General features: G+C 28.8%; 6 protein-coding genes across 10 annotated transcripts; 4 read left to right on the top strand and 2 right to left on the bottom strand.

Annotated features, from left to right (window-relative positions):
- The first annotated feature begins 1,475 nt into the window (after positions 1-1,475).
- LOC103579516 (respirasome Complex Assembly Factor 1) lies at positions 1,476-3,893 on the top strand. The gene is made up of 4 exons (XM_008560935.3): positions 1,476-1,741; positions 1,812-1,915; positions 1,975-2,104; positions 3,658-3,893. The coding sequence occupies exons 1-4, from the start codon at positions 1,643-1,645 to the stop codon at positions 3,697-3,699; spliced, it is 375 nt and encodes a 124-aa protein (XP_008559157.1). The 5' UTR covers positions 1,476-1,642; the 3' UTR covers positions 3,700-3,893.
- A 30-nt stretch (positions 3,894-3,923) lies between these two features.
- Positions 3,924-6,235, bottom strand: LOC103579515 (EKC/KEOPS complex subunit TP53RK). Its single transcript, XM_014441433.2, has 2 exons — positions 5,928-6,235; positions 3,924-4,540 (listed from the first exon to the last, which is right to left on the bottom strand). Exons 1-2 carry the CDS (start codon positions 6,118-6,120, stop codon positions 4,014-4,016), a joined length of 720 nt encoding a protein of 239 aa, XP_014296919.1. The 5' UTR covers positions 6,121-6,235; the 3' UTR covers positions 3,924-4,013.
- Positions 6,236-6,542: 307 nt separating this feature from the next.
- LOC103579514 (uncharacterized) lies at positions 6,543-9,307 on the top strand. The gene is made up of 2 exons (XM_008560933.2): positions 6,543-6,941; positions 8,483-9,307. Exons 1-2 carry the CDS (start codon positions 6,782-6,784, stop codon positions 9,256-9,258), a joined length of 936 nt encoding a protein of 311 aa, XP_008559155.1. The 5' UTR covers positions 6,543-6,781; the 3' UTR covers positions 9,259-9,307.
- Positions 9,308-9,731: 424 nt separating this feature from the next.
- LOC103579517 (rab11 family-interacting protein 4) lies at positions 9,732-15,296 on the top strand. 4 transcript variants are annotated; one of them, XM_053739465.1, is made up of 8 exons: positions 9,732-10,375; positions 10,644-11,320; positions 12,125-12,205; positions 12,297-12,338; positions 12,451-12,538; positions 12,638-13,327; positions 13,668-13,724; positions 13,812-15,296. In XM_053739465.1, the coding sequence occupies exons 2-8, from the start codon at positions 10,812-10,814 to the stop codon at positions 13,932-13,934; spliced, it is 1,590 nt and encodes a 529-aa protein (XP_053595440.1). In that variant the 5' UTR covers positions 9,732-10,375; positions 10,644-10,811; the 3' UTR covers positions 13,935-15,296. The 4 variants fall into 4 exon arrangements, with proteins under 4 accessions (XP_053595440.1, XP_053595439.1, XP_008559163.1 ...); XM_053739464.1 differs by having other exon boundaries at positions 12,421-12,538; XM_008560941.3 differs by having other exon boundaries at positions 12,294-12,338.
- A 189-nt stretch (positions 15,297-15,485) lies between these two features.
- LOC103579518 (protein VAC14 homolog) lies at positions 15,486-19,989 on the top strand. The gene is made up of 6 exons (XM_008560942.2): positions 15,486-15,623; positions 15,716-15,858; positions 16,705-18,325; positions 18,413-18,531; positions 19,503-19,582; positions 19,649-19,989. The coding sequence occupies exons 2-6, from the start codon at positions 15,755-15,757 to the stop codon at positions 19,987-19,989; spliced, it is 2,265 nt and encodes a 754-aa protein (XP_008559164.1). The 5' UTR covers positions 15,486-15,623; positions 15,716-15,754.
- A 28-nt stretch (positions 19,990-20,017) lies between these two features.
- LOC103579561 (serine/threonine-protein kinase TBK1) lies at positions 20,018-24,169 on the bottom strand. Of its 2 annotated transcripts, none has more exons than XM_008560993.2 (4): positions 24,080-24,169; positions 21,560-23,396; positions 20,603-20,804; positions 20,018-20,533 (listed from the first exon to the last, which is right to left on the bottom strand). In XM_008560993.2, exons 2-4 carry the CDS (start codon positions 23,356-23,358, stop codon positions 20,018-20,020), a joined length of 2,517 nt encoding a protein of 838 aa, XP_008559215.2. In that variant the 5' UTR covers positions 23,359-23,396; positions 24,080-24,169. The 2 variants fall into 2 exon arrangements, with proteins under 2 accessions (XP_008559215.2, XP_053595293.1); XM_053739318.1 differs by lacking the exon at positions 24,080-24,169 and adding an exon at positions 23,987-24,056.
- Positions 24,170-24,234: the final 65 nt, after the last annotated feature.

Below are 24,234 nucleotides of genomic sequence, written 5' to 3'. Positions count from 1 at the left end.
GATTTTTTAATTGTCTGCCAACTTCAGCATTACAAAAAATTAACACTTATTAATTATAATTTAAATGATATTGTAAAATTAAATTGAAATTTAATTTCTGTATTAGTGGAAGAAATACAATATGAAAATTCCTCCCTGATTAAAAATTTTTCCATAAACTTAAAATCTTTCTTATTTTTAAGCATTAAGTCCACTCGAGAAGTTTTGAATCACTCGTTATTCAATAGTTTGAAAAGATTTTATGTTAATCAATGTTTTAAACACTTGACAACAATTTTTAATCACTAAATAAGAATCACTTAAAAATAATTGAATTTTATTTTATACAAAAATTCAAAAATATCAGATTTTTCTAATACCCAAGTAGCGCAGAGTCAACTTTAAGATGTCTTTTATAAGGACAAGACAAATTTTTTTTTTTCTCAAAGTTGTGTTGTTTTTCCTGTCTCATATCAATTGAAAAGTCGTTTAGATGACTTATTTTACACTATTTGTAATTTACTTTTCGTCGTCACATGTGTTAAGTCTTTTAAGTAGGAATTTTTTTGATGACAAATTTCTGATCGTTTTGTCAACATATTGATGCCTTATTAACAAGTCAAAAAGTAGCCTAAAAACTGATATCTTATAAATGTCACAAAGGCAAGTGTGCTATCTGGGATACTTTCAATTTTTTTCAAATAACCAAATAATACTGAACTTTTGATTTATGGAGAGATTTTGGGAAATTCAAAAATACCCCATTTTCTTAAACACTTCCAAATATTTTTTAATCACTACAAAAACAATAAATTATAAAAAAAAGTATTTAAAAAACTTGCACATACAGTTTTTTAGATTTTCAACATGTGCATATTTTTGATTTCTTTTTTTTCGTAATTGATTTGTTGAAAAAAAAATTCAAAAATTTTGAATTGTCGGTTAACTTCAGGATCATTGAAGAATTCACTAATTAATACTTATACATTTTTATTGAGAATTCAGAAAAATGAAAAAATAAATATTAAAAAAAATATTTCGAAAAATTGCACGTATAGTTTATTACATTTTCTACATGTGCATTTTTTTAGAAATATATTTTTTTAAATTATTTATCTGGTAAAAAAATTTATTAAAATTTGAAATGTCTGCTAACTTTACTGTCATAAAAAAATTCAAACTGTTTTAAAAATATTTCTTAATCACGAGAAATCTCCCAAAAAATAAAATTCATTGATTTACTAAATTTAATTGTTTAATTTTTTTTGTATGTAATTCAAAAATTGTCTTATGTTTGCTATATTTACATCAATATAATTTTTTATTCCGGGTATATACGGTCATATGACCAGATATCACTTTTTAATTCAAAATAAATAAAATTTTATCATAATCATATTTATTTTATAAATATTTAAATGGGAGTGATTTGACAATTTTATTTTAAACTTAAAAAAAAAAGTTTATAGATCGCAGCACTTGTCAAGAAAGTGCCATGTGTACTACACGTACCACAAATAAAAAACAACCATGACATGTAGTTATATGGATTGATATAAATGTACAAATGTTTGTATAACAAAGACAGAACAAGTGGTCGTCGTCATACATAAATCAACTTTAGGTTAATAGTTAACAATAATTTTTTAAAATTTGACTTAAAATGTCACCACCAAAGTCTGATAAAATTTCAAATGGAAGTAAATGTACTCCAAGTGTTTGGAGCCGAGCAATAACTGCTAATTCTGAGTGGCCGGACAAGGTAAATTTAATTCTTTATATGGTCAAAAATTATTCAAATATAAATCAATTAACCAGGATATTATTTACAGGATGAATTTCTAGATGTCATCTACTGGAGTCGTCAAATTATTGGTATAATTTTAGGAGTAGCCTGGGGACTTATTCCCCTCAAAGGTTTTGTAGCTCTAGTATTGTAAGTATGAGTTTAAATTTTAAATTGATTTTGTTTTAATCATTTTATTTAAATTTTAGATTTGCTTTATTTAATGCGGGTTCCACGTACTTGTATATGAGTAGCTACCAACAAATTGATGAAGAAGAATTCGGAGGTGTGTGGGAATTAACCAAAGAAGGATTCATGACATCATTCGCAGGATTTTTAGTAAGTTATTTATTATTTAATTACAGTGTTGAAAATTTAAACGACTTTCAAAGATACCTGTCATGGAAACTTAATAAAATTAATGACTGAAAGTAGCAGGCATATATTTTTTAATTTTTATACACAATTTATTTGTGAGTAAAAAATATTTTTTAAAGTTTTTGAAGTGCAATTTTTAAAAGTATTTTATTTATTGATTTAAAAGAAATAAATTATTTGATATCTGCTACTGTCAGTATCATTAGGATTTACTGACTGATTCTTTCACATGGTTAAAAAATTTAAGTATAATTTTTAATGGAAATATTTAAAATATGTTTTGTATGTAAATTAATCAAGATATTGACAGATTTTAATTCAAAAAATTTCTAAAATACAGAACAAACTTTTTTTATTTAAAACTTTGATTAGTTTTTGATAATTGTGAGTTTATTGAAGTCTTGCTTAATTAATTATCCGCGAAAAAAATGAATTTGAAATTAAAATTCAAGTTTTTCAAATAACTATCGGCTTTAAAATTGTTTAACTTATGGACAATAAAATCCATTGTGATTCTGATTTTTATGATATCTATGACTTGGGAATTTAAAGTTATACGAAAATAAGGTTTAAAAATAAGTTAATTTATAATTATAGGCTCGTGTAAAAAAAATTACTGAAAAAGCGTTGACTATTTTAAACTTCAAAACGTGATACAATGAATTTTTTTTTACGGTTTGAAAACTTCTGAAAATACCAAAAAAAATTACAATTGTCTTAATACTTTAAATGAACATTTTTAGACTCTTTTGTAAACTTTTTTTTTAATTTCTATTAAGTAATAAATTTTATCATTTTCTTCAGTGCAAAATACCATTAGAAAAAGCTGCTTTTAAACTATTTTTGGATGATTTTTTTAGCATATTTTAATAGCATCAAATACTTTATTTTTCCCTTGAATTTTCGAGTTTAAAAAACATTCAAAAAAAATTCCTCGTGTCAAGTTCTGAAGTTTAGAAGTCAATACTTTTTCAAACTTTCTTATACACGAGAGTAGAAATACCATTTTTGGTCACACTAGGGCCAATCTGGGCACTTGAAAAATTTAAATAAAATAATTTGTAAAACACGAATGACAGTTAATTTTTAAATTTTGCTCAAATACTTTTTCATTAATTAAAATAAAGTATTAAGTGTCCAAAAATGTAGCAGTGGCCTCAATTGGTACTTCCACCCCATCTAGTAATTTAAACCTGTTAATTAATAACTTCAAGTAATTTGCTTTAAATTTCAAGTAAATTTTATAACAACATATTATTTATAATACCAAAGTTAACCGACGTCTAATCATTTTTTGATTTTTTTTCCAAATAAATCATGAAAAAAAAAATATTTGAAAAAATTGCACCTATAGTTTTATTAATTTTCTACATGTGCATATTTTTAATTTTTTTTTATAATTGATTGGTTGAAAGCAAAATCCGACTGTTGATCGTCTGTCAATTTCAAAATTACTTATTTATTTATTACTTTTATTAAATTCATTATTTAAAATTTTTTCTTTCCTTTCATAGGTTACTTGGATAATTATTTACTCTGGTTTGCATTTCGACTGAAGAAATAAATTTAAATACAATCAAGAATCAATGAACAAATTGAGTATTCACTAATAATAATGCTCAATTAATTTAATAATTAATTAAATTTCACTACAATGTAAATAAATAATATAAAATCATTGTTCATGTGCCTACTATTAACTACTGTAATATATCTGTGTATACATGTGTCGACTGATTACGCAGTTTGATTTGTGTCAAAATAATTTCAAATCATTGAATCATGTTTTTTCTTCTTTTTTATTAAAAAGACCATAAAAATATACATGTGCATTAAAAAAAATTAATAACTGGTTTAAAATTTATTGAACTCAACCAATCATGAGACGCTTTCTTCCGCGAGCTCTCACTTGCTGGTATTTCGATATAATTTCTCGTCGTTGTTTTTTATCCGCTATGCCGACTTGATAATTATTCATAATATTTGAAAATAAATCAGGCACTTGAGAGTGAGAGCTCAGTAATGATCGTTCAAGTACATACAAGTCAACAGCTTTATCTTCAGCCGTTGATTCAACGCGTGCTAATCCAAAATCAATTACCACTAAATTGTCATGTATGTTTTCATTATCATAATCATTACTATTATCAAATACCATATTCTTTATAAGTATATTTGATGTCGTCAAATCACCATGGATTATATTTTTTGAATGTAGTTTAGCTAATAGTAAACCCAGAGCTTTACCAATTTTTCCAATCCATATTTTTTCATCCTCGTTGTCTTGCTCGATCATTTTTTCTATATAAATTTTAAGTGTTATAGCATTTTCTATATATTCCATATAAATACTACGCCTTGTTAAGTCTACGAGATAAATTGCTGGAGTAGCAACACCTTAAAAAAAATGTATATAATTATTAATACTGTAGAACAACTCTATGTTTAATTTTCAAGTTAAATTTATTACTTTATGCTAATTTTAATTAATATTTAATAAAATAATTTTTATGACTGCAAATAGTGGAAAGCTGAAAATTTTTTCATTTTCAAATTGTGAGTGTAACAGATATGAGACATAAATTTTAAATAAACAATTGCTAATTGTCAACTACATTTACACTCATTTTTAAACTGGTAAATTTAATATATTACTTGAGAATAATTTTAAAATAAATATGGTGAACTTTTTAGTCTCTAGTTATTTTTTTTCAGTAATCCCTACAAATTGATTTCACCGACATCTGATTTCATCGGCATTCGGTTGAAAATGATGAAGATGAAGGTTTCTAAAGAAGATACCTTGATAGCCATACTCGAAATATAATTGCTCAGCAAATTCTGTAGTGAAGCATTTACGGCTAACTTAACGACAAGATTCTGGTAAACCTTGGCTGGATAATGCGTGCAAAGATGCAAATCTACAGCCGTCATCTGAATGTAATTTGACAGAAGTTGTCAATTTGAAGTGAAACTTTCAATCAACTTAACGTCATTGTCTGACAGTAACACTTGTCAAATTGAATTCAAGTTTACAGACAATTTACTATCAACTTAAAAGTAACTGCTTGTTCTCCAACATTTTTCTTTAAGTTACCTTTAGAATACGACAGTAGCTTGTAGTTAACTTACGGTTAGGGTGGAAATCAGGATAATGAAAGTTATGAAAATCTTTATGAAGCTGATGAATTAGAAGATCAGTTGTCAGTTGGATCTAGTCTGTGGGATCACTTGCCGGGGATTAGTTGTCTGGGATCAATTGACATGGAACCATTATACACCCAAGTAGCACAGAGGCAACAAGATGTCATAAAGTTGTCTTTTAAATGGACAAGACATATATTTTTTAGTCTCAAAACCAAGTCTTCTATGTAAATAAGACATACAAATGTTGGTCCTAGGAGTCACAAGAAATTCGTGTTCTAATTTCCGTCCTAAGAAAGTCATTTCAATTGAAAAATTATTCAGATGATTTCTATGACAATTATTTATCATCTAATTTTTGTCGTTGTGTCAAGTCTTTTAAGCAGATATTTTTTCGGTGACATAAATTTCTGATTATTTTGTCAACATATTGGTGCCTTATCGTTAAGTCTCCAAACTGACATCTTATAGATGTCACAAAGCTAAGTGTTTTACTTGGGTATTTTTAAATAATTTTCTATTACTATCGAATTTGATAGTTCAAAAATTGTCAGCTGTCTCCTAATTTTACTGTCATAAATTTAAAAAAAATGGATTATTTTGACATGTCAAATGACAAATAAAGTATAGAATGAATTACCAGCTGTTTTAGCACGAACAATAGCACGTACTTCACTTTTAATACGATCTTTAGTCAAACTGTCATCAAGATCTGGATGTCTGTAATTTTTTTTAAAACGTTCTTTTTTCAATGTCGTCTTTCCTAAATATGTACCTTTGTACAATCTGGCCTCAGCTCCTTGGCAAATTAATTCAAAATTATCTTCGCTCATTTTTTTTATTTATCAAAATATAAAAAATAATTTTAAATCATCACCAGATGATAGCAGTTGATTTGCATGGATCTTGGTCTTGGTTATGTTTACAAATTACTTGAAGAAAATTAGCCGGATGTAATATTTAAAGTTACCACCGCAATCGCCAGCGCTAGTGTAGTGAGGAAAAGTCTTACGCTTGAGCGCATGCGCGTTCGCGCGAAAATTTAAAACTTTTAATAGTAAGGAAAATAAAATGCACTTACTCTGAAATCTTAATTATAATTTATTTGAATATTGCTACAAATTCAAATGCCACTGTGAATTTGTTTGTATTTTTTAATTTTTTAAACAATGACAGATGTAACGAATGAACAAAATGACGGCAATTGCCGAAAAAATTCGGAGATACCCGAGCTTTGTCGAATCGTATTAATTTTTACACCCTACTACTCGCGTGATGAGTAAAAGTCATGGCTTTTTCAAAATAAAAATTTTCAAAGTACTTTCAAAGCTCGAAATAATTTTTAAATGTCATAATCGTAAAATTTTATGAAAATAGAAAAAATTTCAATTGGTCTCCATTTTAAATTATTTTTAAAAAAACTCAGCGCAAGTCCTGAGAGGTTAACATTTTTATTATATTTATTATAAATATTATTTATCAGTACATAAATATATGATAATAATGATGGAAGACATGTATCTGGATGCTGATCGGTTGATAACTGAAGTATACAAACGACCGGCATTGTGGAATAATAAACATCTTTTATATCACAGTCGCGATTTGACAAATCGTTTGTGGATGGAGATATCGACTATTTTTAAATGTCCAAGTATGTTTACGTCACAATAAAATAATCATTGTTATTTTTAAATAATCCTCAAATTGACAGAATTAAAAATTTTTAGATTTTCTTTTTCAAAAAATCAATTACGAAAATATAAAATCTGAAGATATGCAAATATAGAAAATTTAGAAACCCACAGGTGCAATTTTTTTAAATATTTTTTTTTTTAATTTATCGTTTTGAAAAAAATCAAAAAGTTATAGGACGTCTGATAAATTCATGAGTGAAATGTAACAGACATGACAGTTTTTAAATTACATATAAAAAAATTAAATAATTGAAATAATAAAATTTTTAAAAAATGCATGTATTAATTTTTGAATTTTCTAACAGTGCATTTTTTTTTTTTATTTTATAAACATTTCATTCTATTATTTCAAAGTTTTAAAAATTGTAACTTCAGTATCATGATCCTGAAGACAGCAATGACACTGAAGTTAGCCGACATCTAATAATTTTTGAAATTTATTTAAAATGATATATAATAAAAAAAAAATATTTTAAAAAATTGCATCAATAGTTAATTTAATTTCCCACATGTGCATATTTTTAGATTTTTTTTTTGTAATTTATTCGTTGAAAAAAAAAAATCCGAAAATTTTTAATTGTCTGCCAACTTCAAGATCATAAGACAGCATGACCCTAAAGTCAGCAGACAATTAAAAATTTGCAAATGTTTTTTTTTAACATATCGTTTACAAGAAAAAAAAAATAAAAATATGCACCTATAGAAAATTAAAAAAGCTGTAAGTGCATTTTTTTTCAAATATTTTATTCTCATAGATTTTCATTTCGTAAAAAATCCAAAAATCATCAAACGTCGGCTAACTTCAGTATCGTAAGATAGCAGACAATTAACAATTTTCGCATTTTTTTTTTTTTTTTTTTTTCAAAAAATCAGTTACGAAAAAAAAATCTAAAAATATGCACATGTAGAAAATTTAAAAAACCACAGGTGCAATTTTTTCAAATATTTTTTTTTTATAATTTATCATTTAAAAAATAATCCAAAAATTAATAGACGTCGGCTAACTTCAGTACCATTCATATCATTCATATCAATGAAATATAAAACATTATATATTTATTATGTATGATAATTGATAATTATTCTCATGATAATACAAGTATTTATATAGTTTGTAATAGAATAAATCATCGTAAGTACACAGTAAGTGTACATGCAACGTGTACATTACATACATTAATAACAATTATTATTATTCCATGGGATTTTAATTAAAGATTTGAATTACAATATGAAAAATCTAAATTGTTATTCATATGTATCTGGATGATGCGGATCTTGAATCGCTTTCTCAAGCTATTATCATTCGCGCGCACGCATGAACATACCAAACGTTCTATAAATATACATATATATATCTATATATACATATATATATATATATATATATTTTCAAACCTTGCTTTCAAAAATATCTTAAATAATTTATATTTTTTTTTTATTATTTATTTTTGTAGTTAATTTTATTTATATATTTATTTTGTCGTCTCGTTTTTAGAAGCGGTACTTAAATCCAAGTGGAAGGGATTAAGAGATACATTTCGTGGTGAAATAAAAAAAGAACAGAATTCTCGTACAAGTAAATATCCAAGAAGAAATCGATGGGCTCATTATAAAAAGTTACAGTTTTTAAAAGAACAAATGATACCAAGACCGCCAATTTGGGAGCGTGCTGATGACTATCATGATGATGATACAAATGATCGCTTACAGAGTAAAAATAATGATAATGAAAATAATTTGATAGAACAAAAATTAATTATCGGACGTAATAATTTTGAAATAAATGATGTAAATATCAGTAATCAGCAGGAGAAATTCAACGGAGCGATAATTAAAAGTCAACTTAAAAAACCAGTTAAATTAAAATTAATAACTACGGCACGAGTGATTGAAATGTCGAGTAATGGCAATAAAACGGCGATACATTCTTCCGTTATTTATAAACCGGATAATTTACATTTACAGGAAAATGAATTCCTTGACACGATATCGGTCAAAGATGAACCTGTTGATAGTATTGATAATTGTGTGGACTATCAAGTTAATAGTGATAATAGTAATGGAGTAGCAAATGAAGAAGTTTGTAATAGTGATGAATTATCAATCGATCCGCTTGATGAAAATCGTTTAGATGATAATTATTATTTTTTAATGAGTCTTTTGCCTCACATAAGAACATTGCCAGCTGAACGCATCATGTCATTACGAATGCAGATGCAAGAACTCGTTTATCAAGAAGTATACAAGAAGAATATAAACCCAGATAGTTAATATCTGTAATATAATATACACTAAATAATAATAATAAATGTAAATAATATCTTTAGAACTTTTATTTTTATTATTTTTACAATTGACAAAAGAAAGTTTTTAGTGACAGGTGCAATTTTTAAAATATCTTTTTATTTATAATTTAACATTTTTATTAAAATTTAAAAATCATTAGACGTCGGTTAACTTCAGTGTTATAAAATTTATAAATTGTCTCATGTCTGCCAATTCAAACTTATTTAAAATTATCTCAATTTTGAAAGTTTAATCATGAGCATTTTTGGAACGATTTTTTTTACACGAGTTCTATAAAATCCATAGTTAAATTTGAATAGTAAACGTAACTACGATGTACCTAAGTAACATCTTTTATCTAATCAGATTTTTATCATATAAAATAATTGTAAAAAAATTCTCAATGGCAATAATTACCAAAAAAATGAAAAGAATAATTTTTAGTTACCGTAGTCAGGTAGAAAAAGTGACGGAGGTAAAAAAAGTGAGTAGGTGTCTATGCCACAGGTATGTCAGTCCTGTTACTCACGCATGCGCACATGGTTACGTGTTTCGCTTACTTGCTTTCGCCCGTTCGTTCAATTCGTTTTTATCTCCCACTTTACTAATAGCTCTATCTTTTTCCCACGTCTATTGTTAGTTTTGGAATTTGTCTCTGTACTTTACTCGTATACGTTGTCTCGGTCGACGATCGTATCGTCATCGAGTTGGAGTAAAGCGGTACCAAGGTGTACGACTTCAACTAGCCCTCAGTTGAGTCTGCTGTAGGATAAGTAACGCGTGATTCATCACGAGACGTTCCCACGAATGCTGTGATTTTTTTTTCTTTCTTTTTATTGTTAATTACCCGTGTGTTGATATCTACCTGTTTGCGCTCAACTCAGTTGTTGTTATTTTAAAAAGTGATATTTAAATTTTTAAATATTTATTACCTGGAAATAAATATCATACTGATGTATATTTATAAATACTTGGCAGTATTATTTTATTTATGACGTATACTTTATTGTAATTAATAATATTTAAATTTTAAAATAAATATAAAAGTAAAATGTGTCAAAGCGGACAGTATGGCGACGTGTGTTCATTGATGATACGTCAGGTGAGTCGAGGGCATTTGCACTGAGTATATTTTTATATTTATGACATTTTTATATTATCGATTAGTTTTTATTTCAAATATTTATGACTTTACTTTATAGATCATTCATAAAATCTATTAATAGAATACGATATCGTGATGTCTTATGACAATTATATGTCATATATACACATATATAACTATATGTATATATTTATGTCAAATGGGCGCAATCATTTGAACATATATATTAATATATGATAAAATAAAATGTATTTATATTTTTCAGATTTAAAACGTAATTCGCGGGTAAATTTAAAACGGCAATGAAAACATCTGAAACAAGGAATTTAAAATATATTTAAATACGTATATATATATGCATATATATATATATATATATATATATATCTGTATATATAATATATAATAAATAAATAAACGGGTAAATAATAGAATGGTAAGCTCTCACTTCTCAACGGAACCGTATTCAGTTTCGAGTGCTTACGAGAGAAACGAAGAAAACGTCAGTGGTAGTCAAGTACCATCGACATCAACAATTCTTTCAAATACTGACACTAGATCCGTAGACAACAATAGGAATGATACAGGAGACAGTAATTCGTCAGCGACACTCCTTGAAACGCCCGTGCAGGTCAACAATATTGACATCGGGACGTTGACAGGATGCATCAGAAGTCAAAGTGGTCCACCATCACTTTCGATATCATTCGAGGATCGGGATTTGAGGAGCACGTCATCATCGTCGTCAACAAAAACTCGTTCAGTAAATTCAACAAACATTACGACTGGTTCATCTAATTTTAAACAAACTTCGGAGTATGGTGAGGAAAGTTACGAAGGATTTGGTTATGGCCGTGATGTTGAACTTGATGTTGAAGTAGAATCTCCTGGTGGCGGTAATAGTTCTGCTCCATCACCTACCACTGGCCTTCATTCTCTTGGGTAAAATATATAATATATATTATTAAGATAATGTGGATAATTTTGTTCTAGTCATATTTATAGATGAGTAAAAAAAATTCGTTGCAAAAAGATTCAAAAAAAGTTTGACTTGTGGAACTTCAGAACTTGAGACTTAGAAATTTTGAGTGGAACTTTTTTTGAACTTTTGTAATTTTAATAGTAAAAAAAAAAAAGTTTATCTGGAATTTTATATAGGAGAATTTTGAGTAAAGAAAAGAACGTTTTTAAAATTTATTTACCCTCATTTCGAAAAAGTTCCAAAACCTCTTATGGGAACTTTTTCGGAACGAGGGTAAAATGTAGTAAAAATACATTTTGAGAAATATGTTTTACAAACCTTCTTTTATTATTCAAAATTCGCTCATATAAAATTATTGGTAAACTTTTTTTTTACTTTTTTATTAATTTAAATTTAATTAAAATGATATAGATAAATTTATTTATCTCAATACTTGGCAATAAAAAAGAGCTTAAACCATGAAATGGCACAAATTTCAGTAAAAATTTTTTCATCGACACCAAATTTAATAACATGAGATTTGTGTTATTAAATTTAAATGATAATAAAAATAAAGAAAAGATCCTAAAGTTAATTTTAGAGTAAAGACTTTCATAAACAATTAAATTCAAATCATATTTAATTTTGCGGTAAATACTTACAGTCATGTAGTGACTGTAAGTTGCTCGTGTCACTATTTATTTATAATTCTTATTATGTACTATCGTTAACGCTCTTTATAGATAATTAAATTTATATTATTTATCTTTTATATATATATTTAGAAAAACTAGTACAGCCAGTCCTTGTTCAACGCTTGGTAGACACACGTGGCTGCGGACTTCCTTGAAACGGACTCCACCCGGGTAAATTTTATTTATCACTATTTAGAATTTTTTTTTTTTTTTGTTTTTTTTTTATTTTAAATAAATAAATATTTTTATTTTATTTCAGTAGTGCGAGACCGACAAGGCAACTAGGATCCAATGCACTAGCGAGGTATAATAATTACATATTATTTTTATTTTGTTTTATTTTATTTTTTCGTTATTTTTGTTCTTTTTTTTTATTATTTATTTAGTCAGCTTTATAGAAGTGGAAGTTTTAATAGTTCAGGTAGAGGCTCAACCTGTGACGCTACCGACGATATGTACAGTGACGTTTCTTTGGAGGACGATGTTATAGATCTCAATCACCGAGTATGTAAAAAACAAAAAAAAAAAAAAAAATAATTATAGAGACAGTAATTACATAAGATTGTAGACTATAATATTATTGTGTTGTTGTTATTATTGCAGGTAAAATTAATACAGGAACGAATGGACGCTCTTGCAGATACTCAGTCAGTTAGCGGGGAACGTTACGCGAGAGTTAAGCAAGAAAATGCAACATTGCAAGCGAGAATTATAATGCTAGAAGAAGCAGCTAAAGATGCTGAGGCTAGAGCTGAAGAAAAATTACAGAGTGAACAGCGACGACATCGTGAATGGGTGGGTCGACTGGAACGAGAAAAAGAATTGCAGCTAGAAAATTACGCTATGAAAGTTCAAGCGATCGAAGTTGAGTGTTCGGGTTTAAGAGAACAAGTAGCACGGCTACGGGAACAACTAGACAGTGCTAAGGAAGAGCGTTTAAGATTAGAAAATTTATTGGATGACGCTAACTCTGCCACGAATAGTGCACGTGAAGCAGAGAAACAGGCTGTGTTACGTGCCAATGAAACACGTGTTCTTCTTGATGCTGCCAAAGAGGAGTTGGCTAATCGAGCTAAAGATCGTCAAAGAATTGAAGATCTTCTGCTTGAAGTTGCAAGACTTGGGGCGACTAATAAAAGTTTACAGGAATCACAGGATGAACTACAGGCTGCGATAGCAGTCCATGCAGGACGTGAACTTTTGATGTTGAATTCTAATAGTTTGTATGAGGACTTTGATAAAAATCCTCAAAGTTTAGCTGCTGAGCTGTCAGCTAATCAAAATCAAGACCAGGTACTTTTTTTTACCCTTCGTTCGTCGCGCCGCGACGTTCCGCTGACATGTATTTAATGTTGCGGTGATGCCAAGTATCATATGATGTTTCAAAATTAAAACCACACAAGTTTATACAACTAGACAATTGTAATTTTTTTAAATATGTACATCTCCTAGATTTACCCCTTTTTTTTTAAGTGTAGAACTCATAAAATTTTAAAAGACTAAAAAATTTATTTTCTTTTTAAATAAATTAAAAAAAAAATACCGCGCTGCGGTTATAACGCAACGGATGAAGGGTTAATTGATTTATAGTGATGCTGGTAATATTTATTAATCATAAATAATTATTTTACAGTTGGATGGTCACGAAAATGGTAATATTGCCGAAGATAAACCCCGCACAAAGGCTGAAGTAATATTTCAAATATTTTTATTTAAACAACTAAGTAAACAACTCATTTTTTTTTTTACGTACTTATTTTTATTTTTTTTCTTGCAGGTATTACAAGCTTTAAAAGAGCAGAAAGAAGTTAATGCACAATTACGGTCATATATTGATGGCATATTATTAAATATCGTTGAAAACAATCCACAATTACTGGAAGTTAAGAAGCAGCATTGACAACTTAATTTATAATAGTGATAAAATTAATTTTTTTTTTCTTAGGAAATTATACTATTGAAATAGACGTAATTTGTTATTAGATTTTTTTAAGTATATAATTAATTAAAAATAAATAAAAAAATATCAATCCGTCCGTGCATTGAATAACGTAATGTTATTTATATAATTAATGCAATAATAATGATATTAATTATAGAATATGTTTAAAGATAATTGATCATGTCTCAAATTTTGAGTTTCATTTTATTTTGTTTATGTAATTTAAATTTATTATTTGACCTCTGCACACGGTGTTGGTAAATTTTTTACTTGTTATTTATTTAAATTATGATACTGAAAATTGCAGACTCCAGAATTTTTTGTTCTTAAAAACAAGTTACAGATAATTAATAAAAATATTAAAAGTCCGTAAATAATTTTTAAATTTTCTTATTTTGTTTTGGAGTTTATTTATTTGAGGCCATTCTCAGACTGTCCCTCACTTTTTTTACATTTTCAATGACTTCCAAATGTCGATCCATAAGCGGGTTGAAATGTTATCAATATTAATTAAAAAAAAATTAAAGTATTAATTAAAAAAAGTAGAACGTAATTGCAATTATGTTGAGATCTAAATTAAAAAAAAATTAGTTTTTTTATAATTTTGTTTTTTTAATAAAACTATATAATTTATAAAAAAAAAATTACAGATGACAAAAAAGTTAGCAGACATTTAAAAATTTTTAGATTTCTTTTAACAAAAAAATAAATGTTAAAATAATATTTTGAAAAATTATACCTATAGTTTATGAAATTCTCGACATGTTCATTTTTTTAGAAATATTTTTCTTTCATTATTTATCTGTTAAAAAAAGTTTTATTAAATTTCAAATCTCTGCTAACTTTGCTGTCATAAATTACAGTTGATATCAATTGGGAGTTGAACGAAATTTGAAAAATAAATTTCAGTAAAATCATGTCAATTTTATAATTAGAATTTTCAAATTTTCTAGGCTAAAATTTATTCAAGAAATTGTCCAATTGATAACAAATCATTTTTTTTTTAAATTTGTAATTCAGCCAACTTGTTCTTTTTTTGATTAATACTTTACTTTTTTTTAATTAATTAATAAAATTTTAATACGTTTCTGGCAACTGAGTCATTGCATATTTTTAAAAAGTGGCGGGAATTGTCTAAGAATCCTTTTGAATTTAAAAAAACAAATTCAATTGTCTGCTGCTCTTACGATTATTTAAAATTTATGACATCGATGATTAATGTAAAAAAAGTAATTACTAAAATAATTAATTAGGACAAGTAATTAAATATAAAGATAGTAATAAATAATAATTATTTGATAGAGTAATCTTTAATTTTAATTTTAAATACCCTAGTAATTTTTGTTATCAATTGTCATTTAATAAAATACAATATGATATATTTTTCAATAAAAAAAAAATTCCGTTTTTTATTTTCAATTTGAATCCTAATCTACAAGTGCGCTGAGAGGGAGCTAGTATATTTTTTTCTATATTACATATATGTGATATATGTACAGTATTTATTATTTATCTGTCATATGGTGACAATCAACTAGTTTTTATAATCAACTAGATACTTTTAATTATCAAAAGCAATATGATTAACAATTAAAACTTCTAATTTATTGAATTAACTATTTTATTAAAATTACAATTAATTTACAGGTAAAAATAATATATATTATAATTAGGTTATATTTTATATTTATTGCAGTACTCTATTATTGATATATATTACAATAATTATATTGTTGCAGATATTTTTATAATTTATAATTGTAAAGCAATAAAAAAAAATGATTTCTGAGAGAGATTACGCACCTTTAAGTGCAGCGTGTGTACGTTCATTGAATGATAAAGTTTATGAGAAAAGAAAACCAGCAGCTACTGAAATCGAAAAGTATGATTTTTTAAAATTATTTATTACTACTAGTTTGCAAAATTTTATGTGAGAAAAAAATGTTTCAATTAATAGAAATTATTTAATTCAAATTAAATTTTTATACCACCTGTATTAAAACTGAGTTTCAATGTCTGTTTTGACAGCAAATTTCTAACCAATGAATTTTTGACTAATGAATTTTAGAAACTGATGAGTTTCTGCCCGCGAAATTAGTTTTTGACTTTAGTTCATACCTGTCAGTTTACTGTAAACCTCTCAATATTTATGTTATTTTAATTACTAATTAAACTGACAGCTGTGTTTGAAAAATTAATATGAGTTCCAGTAAAAAAAATTATTAAATTAATAAGTCTTTGGCTCCAGAGATTGAAACTGTAACTCGATGGAAAATGATCGTACGACAAAAACAAATGAGGCAAATTGTAGCTTGATGTGTCTAGTTTCCAAATCTGGTCATTTAATTTTTTTGTCGTGCTCGGTTTCGGAGTAATCCTAAGAAAGCGATCGAAAAAAATTTTCAAATTTTAGCCCGTTTTAAAAACGGTCTGCGGGCTTCAATAATTTTTTTTCGATAATTATTATGGATTTTTAATTACGTCGGACCCACGCATAATTAAAAAATTTCACGACCAGGTCAGAACACTAAACAATTGAAGCTACAATTTGTCTTTTTTAAAAACAACTGGAAAACCGGGAAATATCAGGGAATTTTTAAATCCGTTCTTTGTGGCCCTCATATTAAAATAACAAAATTTAAAAATTAAAAAGTTACCAACAACTAGTACTATTTTATCGTTTATAATATTTTCTTCATATATATTTATTATTATCTACCTATTGCAGAATGGTCAAAGAATTTTCAGCGCGCAATAATACAGTTCAAATAAAAAAACTATTAAAAGTATTAGGGCAAGATTTCGCAACATCACAAAACTCTCACACGAGAAAAGGAGGTTTGATTGGTTTAGCAGCAATAGCCGTCGGTCTCGGAAAAGATACCGGGCAATACACCGAAGAATTAATACGTCCAATCTTGGCATGTTTTTCTGACCCAGACATTCATGTCCGATATTACGCCTGCGAAAGTCTTTACAATGTCGTAAAAATAGCAAGGAGCGCCGTACTCCCACTTTTTACTGACATATTCGGCGCACTGAGCAAATTAGCCTGCGATCCTGAACAAACCGTCAAAAACGCCACTGAGTTACTCGACAGATTAATGAAAGACATCGTTACAGAAAGCGGGATGTTTGACTTAGTCGGATTCATGCCGATATTAAGGGAGAGAATTTACATCAAGAGTCCATTTGGCAGGCAATTCATGATCTCATGGGTGTCCGTACTGGACGCTGTGCCAGACATGGATTTTGTTATAATTCTTCCAGAAATATTAGACGGCTTGTTTATTATCCTCGAAGATCCAACTCCTGAGATTAAAAAAATAACTGATACTGTCCTCGGAGAATTTCTACGCAGCATCAAAGCCAATCCTTCGAGAGTCGATTTCCCAGGGATGATTAATATTCTCATCGTTCATGCACAGAGTGCTGATGAGCTGCTTCAGCTGACAGCTATCTCTTGGATCCGTGAATTTGTCCAGCTGTCAGGTCCTTCAATGCTGCCTTACGCATCGGGAATACTGTCGGCTATTTTGCCCTGCCTTGCTTACGACAGCGATAACCGTAAGAATATTAAAGAAACAGCGGCAAAAGTCAACTCATGTCTTATGGAACTCATTACAACCAAAGACTTGTTGATTACTTGCGAGGCAGGTGCCGGTAATAATCAAGCGACAGATAGAAAAGACAAGAAGTCGGTCGATGATGGGATTGAATCGAAAGAAATTAAAAGTTCGGGTATTAATGAGAGTAACGAAGCTGATACTGATAAAAAAATAAAACCAGAGGGTCTTAATTTATCTAAGATTGTTGAAGTCTTGACGAAACATTTGAAACAGACATCAGTTCAAACGAAAATAGCCGCGCTTAAATGGATTTATCATCTATTTATTAATATTCCAGATAAAATGTACAATCATATTGATGAATTATTTCCGGTATTGATGCGCACACTTGGTGACAACTCTGACGAAGTTGTTCAGCAAAATTTAGTTGTCATTGCGGAAATAATCAGTCCGCAAATAACAGTTACCGCAAAGGAAAAAAATAAATCGGGATTAACGTCAAGTCCGATGGGTAATAAATATTTTACTAAATTTATCGTCAACTTGTTGAGATTGTTTTCGACAGATCGACATTTACTGGAAGACAAAGGCGCGTTTATAATACGAGAATTATGTGTGCTATTGAGCGCTGAAGAAATTTATAAAATATTGGCTAAAATATTATTGGAAGAACAGAATTTAAGATTTGCTGGTATCATGATACAAACATTGAATGTTATACTGCTTACTAGCTCTGAGTTATTTGAATTACGCAATAAATTAAAGGATTTAAAAAATGAGGTTCGTTAAAAAAATAACTATATATTTATTTTTTTATATTTTTTATACAGATAACAAATTAATATATTATTTTTAAATGAATTGCAGGAAAGTCGTAAATTATTTGTTTGTTTGTATGAGTCGTGGTGTCATAATCCAGTTGCAACAATGGCTCTTTGTTTACTTGGACAAAATTACGCGCACGCGTGTGATCTTGTTAAATCATTGTATCCTTTATTTAAACTTTCATTTTTTAACACTAACAATATATTTATAACAAACAATTTCAGACCAGGCTGATCACCCCCAGTCGGAAATCGTGTTTCATTCTGTGTCAGACAATATTTTTCATAATTATTTGCATTAGAACTTGGGACCAGTTTTTAAAACCGAGTTTATTTTCAGTCCGGCTTCAAATTATTATTGTTGGTATATCTATATATTATTAATAGATATACTATCAATATTAATTTGAACCTGGTTTGAAAAACTGGCCCTGAAAGTTTCAGTATCAGCAGTCAATCAGAAAAAAGTTAATTTAAAACCAATAATGTGATCAATTATTAGCGTAAACATAAATTGTGATTTGCAATTTATGATTGAGCAGAAACTATAAATACTATTTATTATTTACACTAATTTTTATAAAACTTAATCACAGTCAGAACTGTCATTTGCGTAATAGTATATTACACACCTAGGACAGTAAAGTAAGAAATGTCTCAGATCACATGTAATTGTCAACGAACATGTGATCTGAGGCTTTCTTATTTCCCAAGGTGTGAAATTACTATTAAACAAATGACAAGTATCAGAGTTTAAATTACAACTGCCTTCCGCCAGCGGGTAGAAAGTTTATTTGTACCTCCTCAAGGGACGAAGATTTAATCAGATTTCATAGGAAAATAATAAATTTATTTCCGATTATTTTCTGATTGGATCAGATAAAAGTTTTTTAATCAGAAAATAATTTCTTTTTTCGAATAATTTTCAATCGAGTAAATTTCCGATTAGAATTTTCCAATCAGTATCAATCGGAATTTATAATCAAGGATTTGTCCGCAACATTGGACTTAGTTAGCATTAACTCGTTTCGACTGACAGTAGATACTGAAACTAGAAATTCCAATGCAGGTAATCATGAAAATCACATATTTATATAAATAATCCTAAACAAATTCACTATTAATTATCAAAGCGCCAACATCGAAGTAACCGTTGAATTTCTCACTGAAATTGATAAATTAGTCCAACTAATTGAGTCTCCAATATTTACATGTACGTATTTAATCTGCTAACAGTCATTAGTAATTACCCTGTCTTATTATAATTTAAAATCACCAGATTTGAGACTCGAATTACTGGAGCCAGAAAGGAATGAGTCCTTAGTAAGAACTCTGTATGGTCTTTTGATGATTTTACCCCAAAGTGAAGCATTCGGAACTTTACAACGTCGATTAACGGCAATACCACCATCAAGTTCAGTTATAGTCGCCGGTAAATCCAGTGAGTCCACTAACAAGAACAAACACACGGACGGAAATCACGTAGGGATTGATTTTGCGCGGCTTTTAAAACACTTTGAGAGTGTCCAGGAGAAACATAAAGAGCAGAAACATCGTCAGCGTCTCAATATGCTTGTGGATCGTGATTCAACGCCACCCAATCACGGTTTTGATACGTGATAAAATTATATATAAAAAAAAAAAATTATTATGATAATATGAACTGTTGATTATTTTTATAATTTATCTCTTCGTCGGTATCTTCATCTGTTAAATTTTTATCTGAGTCATTAAATTCTTTGATAGTATTGTAATTATCATAATTAATTGTCAAATTATTGATTTTATCAACCAACAGATCATTTTCACAAAGTATTAGAGCTATTTTATGCTGGGTATCACAAATATTTCGCCACATTTTTGTTCCTTCTTCACGAATGGAACCCGGAAGATTTGACGTCTGGCTAGTGGATTGTTTTACTGGTAATGTATTTAGAAATGATGACAATGCCTCGTAATGTTCATTACCCTCTTGACTCATGCGGCAGGAAAATGACTCCAGTGAATTACTGTAACTTTTTAAATCTTTGTCTAATATTTGGCTTTGGAGGTAAATTGTCTGGACCATTTTGTACCAGTCTGCTAAAGACTCAGAACGTTGGACAACCGCGGGTATACATTCTGTTTCTAAAAGCATTTTAAGTCTGCGACCGGTTTCTGTCACCTGAAAATAATTATTATTGATATAGAATTATGTCATGGGAAGTAATTAAAAAGATGATTATTTTTGTACTTTTATCCTTTCTAACACGTGGAATTGTTCGTCATTATAGGTGAGTGTCCGGGTAGCGCGATCTCTCAGAAGATGTTGCCAGCCATCTCGGAGTCGGTCTACGAGAGTTGATGCTCTTTGACTTGCTTTCGTTTTCCATGGGCAGGTTAATTGTCGTGTTGCTGATTCCCATTCAGCTTTTAAAACTTCATCTTTGACGTATCTGGATTATGTTCAAATTATAATAAAAATTAAAACCACAATGAATTTCATTTGAGAAATGGTTTTTTTAATGTCGATAAGTCAATTAATTTTAAAGTTGATAGTTATTTGAAAAACCTGAATTTTAATTAATAATTAATTAATTTATTAAACTCAAAATTATTAAAAACTAATCAAAGTTTTTTAAAAAAAAGTCAGGACTGTACTTTTAAAATTTTTTGACTTAAAATCCAAGTTTTAATTTTTTTAATTATCCCAACAAATCAATATTCATGTAAGAAAAATTAATTTCTATGACAATTACAGTCGGCTACCCATCATAAGCCTGATCTACAGCACGTAGGGAAAATTATTCTTAGAATTCCAGTCTTCTCACTACCGTGCGTATAATTTTGTCCTCAACTCCTCGTTATAAACCCATTTAAATTTAAATAAATTAACGTTTTGTCACGCGCCATCTCGATTTTTTAATCCCCGTAGATCTGAAATCTTGTCAAAATAAATATAGTAAATTTTCATCATTAATTTGTCTTTTTTTTTTATATTCTTAGTTTATAGTTTTTACAATTTTAACAGACGCTTATAACGGGATTTCCAGTAGGAAATTCCTTAGTAATTAAGTAGAAGCTGTTTGAATTCAGTAATTGCCGATGAAAGACATTACGGACAGGCTTACGACGGGTAGTCTCTCCTTGAAAATCGAAGATTTTCCCTAGTGAAATTTAAAAAAAAATTCAATAATATTTTATTATTTACCTTTGGTAAAGTTGAGCAATTGCAGGAGCAAGTTCAGAAAACAATTGTTTATTTTTAGATTCTAATTCCATCCGCCACTCATTAATTTTCCTCTCATTATTCAATAAAATATGCGGCATTGACGATGGATTTGATAACTTTTTAATCGCCTGGAACCCAATGAATTCCCCATGTTCAGTCGCAGTGAAAATTTTTTCAATAGCTTTCGTCAATTCTCTCAGACGATCAACCTCACCAGTCAGTCTCGTCAATTCAGATGACAAAAGATTTACAAAAGCATTGACTGAGTCTTGAGACAATTTGCTAGAAATAGACAATCTATCTACAGTACGTTTGCACGAGTGTCCAACAGAGCAGGCCAACTTTGCTTGACTCGCATCATTTTCCACCGACACAAGATTAGCAAAAGTCGGAAAGACAATCGATTCACTGTTACATGATTTAGTTTTTTCTCTATTTGACGATGTTGATGACGTCGAAGAAACTGCAGCATCCAGTCCACTAGATGTTGAATTATTTATCACAGTCGTTCCCGTTGTCGTGGTAGCCGATGACGATGACGAAGAAACAATTGGCGACGATGGTAACAAATTACCAAACCCGCTGATCACCGCAGCTACAACGTTGTTATTTTCTCGAGAAAATACAGCGAATGGTTTTTCCATTGTCGTGATTGGATACCCTTTTGCCACAGTATTTTCATCGATTATTTTTGACAAAACCGTTTCGTCAAATAAAATAATTTGAGCATGAGGTGGAATTTCTGTCTGCTCTTGAATGTGAGCTTTCAGTGACTGAATTTTGTCATCAGGATGAAGATAAACTTTCAATGACTGCATTGTATGAAAATTAAATATATGAATGGGAGTACGACATAAAATATCAGTGACTTGATTGAAAAAACGATCGAAACTCCAGATGTACTGTTTGTTAACTTCAAGTAAACCAGCCAGAAGTGGAGTTACTATTTTTTTTAAACCATAACTGAGCCTACAATTGCTAGGTAATTCTTTGCTCCACTCAATGGGACCATTTTCTGAGGTCTGAGTTCCCGATATTACTCCGGAGTCTTTTCTTGTCGTAATAAAGTACATGGTTTCTTTATTACGTCGCCCGCCGAAGGGACGAAATGGTAAATTACCTGTAGCTACATGATAAAGAGTGACTCCGATAGACCATAGATCAACAGTTGCACCAAATGTTTTGTTCACTGGCTTACGAAGAACTGCGCGCTCATACATATCAGGATGCAAATATTCTTCAGTACCGTAGAGTGAAAAAAATTGCTGGTCTTCGTTTAATTCTCTCGCAGCGCCGAAGTCTGTTAATTTATAAATCGTGCTGCCGTCATCGGCAATATACTTCATTATGTTACCAGGTTTGAGATCGCGGTGTACGAGATTATTGTCACGCAGATGTTTCATCCCGGCGCAAAGATGTTCGAGGACAAGGAGGAATTCGTTCTCTGCGAGCCCATATGTGTTTTCAGGATCATCAAGGATATTAAAGAGACTTCCACCTGTACAAAGTTCCATCACGATAACTTTACCACGACCATCTTGCTCCTCTTCGATGGCTAATAATTTTACAATATTTTCGTGCTTTACTTTTTTCAGAACCTGGAATTCGCGCATCTGAACATCCATAGGCCGCATGTGACTCAATTGGTTGAATGTTTTTACGGCAACTGGCTCGCCGTTATTTTTATCTACTCCTTGGAAAACGGCACCCGTTGCTCCTTTACCCAGGACACTTGTCGTACACCAGACATAGTTGGCAGACCCACGTAAATACGACATTCTTGTAGATTTTATTTATACTTTCACTGTATGGTCATCTGTAATAAATACAGTTGTGAATTTTTGTAGTAATTTTTGAATTTTTTTTAAATGATAAATTGTAGGAAAAAAAATATTTGAAAAAATTGCACTTATAGATTTTTTAATTTCCTACATGTGCATTTTTTTAGTTTCTTTTTTTTTCTGTAATTTATTTAATAAAACATAAAATTCAAAAATTTTCAATTGTCTGGTAAGAGGATCATAAATTTAGCAGACATAAGACGATTTTTTACTTACATATAAAAAACTTGAATAATTAAAATAATAAAATTAAAAAAAAATGCATATTTTGATTTTTGAATTATCTAAACGTGCATTTTTTTATTTTTATTTTATAAACATTTTACTTTATGATTTCAAAACTTTAAAAAATTGTCAGATCTCCGCTGAGTTTACTGTCTATTTTTCTGTCAATTCTAGGATGATAAATTTTGAGGGTGAATCTAGTAGACAATTCATTTAAAAAATTAAAAAAGCAGCTGGTAAAATATTAATAAATTGAAAAAAAATTGACATTTAAAGAATTAAAAAATTAGTGTGCATTTTTTTCAATAATAATTTTTTAATTGTTGATGTGTTTATTTACAATCGAAAAATTTTTGACGTCTTCTATGATGACACTCATTAAATTTCATTGTTATTTTATTATATTAAAAAAATAAATATTTACATTACTTACTTCTTTGTTATATTTACACATAAAAATAACTTATGTACTTTTGTTCACAAAATAAATGACAATTTTCATTTGGGCGACATTTAATGTAAACTCGTGTCAGTAAAATCGGCGGTAAAATTTTTGTTTAAAAAAAAATTTATAAGAAACTAAAAATT

The sequence above is a fragment of the Microplitis demolitor genome, chromosome 5, assembly GCF_026212275.2.
Source record: "Microplitis demolitor isolate Queensland-Clemson2020A chromosome 5, iyMicDemo2.1a, whole genome shotgun sequence".
Classification (NCBI taxonomy): Eukaryota; Metazoa; Arthropoda; class Insecta; order Hymenoptera; family Braconidae; genus Microplitis; species Microplitis demolitor.
The sequence above is the reverse complement of the archived record's forward strand: the minus strand, read 5'-3'. Positions and strand labels throughout refer to the sequence as shown.

Excerpts from the sequence above, each read along its gene's own strand:
- LOC103579516 (XM_008560935.3), top strand. The coding sequence starts at position 1,643 with ATGTCACCACCAAAGTCTGATAAAATTTCAAATGGAAGTAAATGTACT. Across the intron at positions 1,742-1,811 it reads ATTCTGAGTGGCCGGACAAG|GATGAATTTCTAGATGTCAT; the intron begins GTAAATTTAATT and ends TATTATTTACAG. Across the intron at positions 1,916-1,974 it reads GGTTTTGTAGCTCTAGTATT|ATTTGCTTTATTTAATGCGG; the intron begins GTAAGTATGAGT and ends TTTAAATTTTAG.
- LOC103579515 (XM_014441433.2), bottom strand. The coding sequence starts at position 6,120 with ATGAGCGAAGATAATTTTGAATTAATTTGCCAAGGAGCTGAGGCCAGA. Across the intron at positions 4,541-5,927 it reads TGTTCGTGCTAAAACAGCTG|GTGTTGCTACTCCAGCAATT; the intron begins GTAATTCATTCT and ends ATTTTTTTTAAG.
- LOC103579514 (XM_008560933.2), top strand. The coding sequence starts at position 6,782 with ATGATAATAATGATGGAAGACATGTATCTGGATGCTGATCGGTTGATA. Across the intron at positions 6,942-8,482 it reads GACTATTTTTAAATGTCCAA|AAGCGGTACTTAAATCCAAG; the intron begins GTATGTTTACGT and ends TCTCGTTTTTAG.
- LOC103579517 (XM_008560937.3), top strand. The coding sequence starts at position 10,812 with ATGGTAAGCTCTCACTTCTCAACGGAACCGTATTCAGTTTCGAGTGCT. Across the intron at positions 11,321-12,124 it reads ACTGGCCTTCATTCTCTTGG|AAAAACTAGTACAGCCAGTC; the intron begins GTAAAATATATA and ends ATATATATTTAG. Across the intron at positions 13,725-13,811 it reads AACCCCGCACAAAGGCTGAA|GTATTACAAGCTTTAAAAGA; the intron begins GTAATATTTCAA and ends TTTTTCTTGCAG.
- LOC103579518 (XM_008560942.2), top strand. The coding sequence starts at position 15,755 with ATGATTTCTGAGAGAGATTACGCACCTTTAAGTGCAGCGTGTGTACGT. Across the intron at positions 15,859-16,704 it reads GCAGCTACTGAAATCGAAAA|AATGGTCAAAGAATTTTCAG; the intron begins GTATGATTTTTT and ends TACCTATTGCAG. Across the intron at positions 18,532-19,502 it reads TGTGATCTTGTTAAATCATT|CGCCAACATCGAAGTAACCG; the intron begins GTATCCTTTATT and ends TAATTATCAAAG.
- LOC103579561 (XM_008560993.2), bottom strand. The coding sequence starts at position 23,358 with ATGTCGTATTTACGTGGGTCTGCCAACTATGTCTGGTGTACGACAAGT. Across the intron at positions 20,805-21,559 it reads ATTGCTCAACTTTACCAAAG|ATACGTCAAAGATGAAGTTT; the intron begins GTAAATAATAAA and ends AACATAATCCAG. Across the intron at positions 20,534-20,602 it reads ACGTGTTAGAAAGGATAAAA|GTGACAGAAACCGGTCGCAG; the intron begins GTACAAAAATAA and ends AATTATTTTCAG.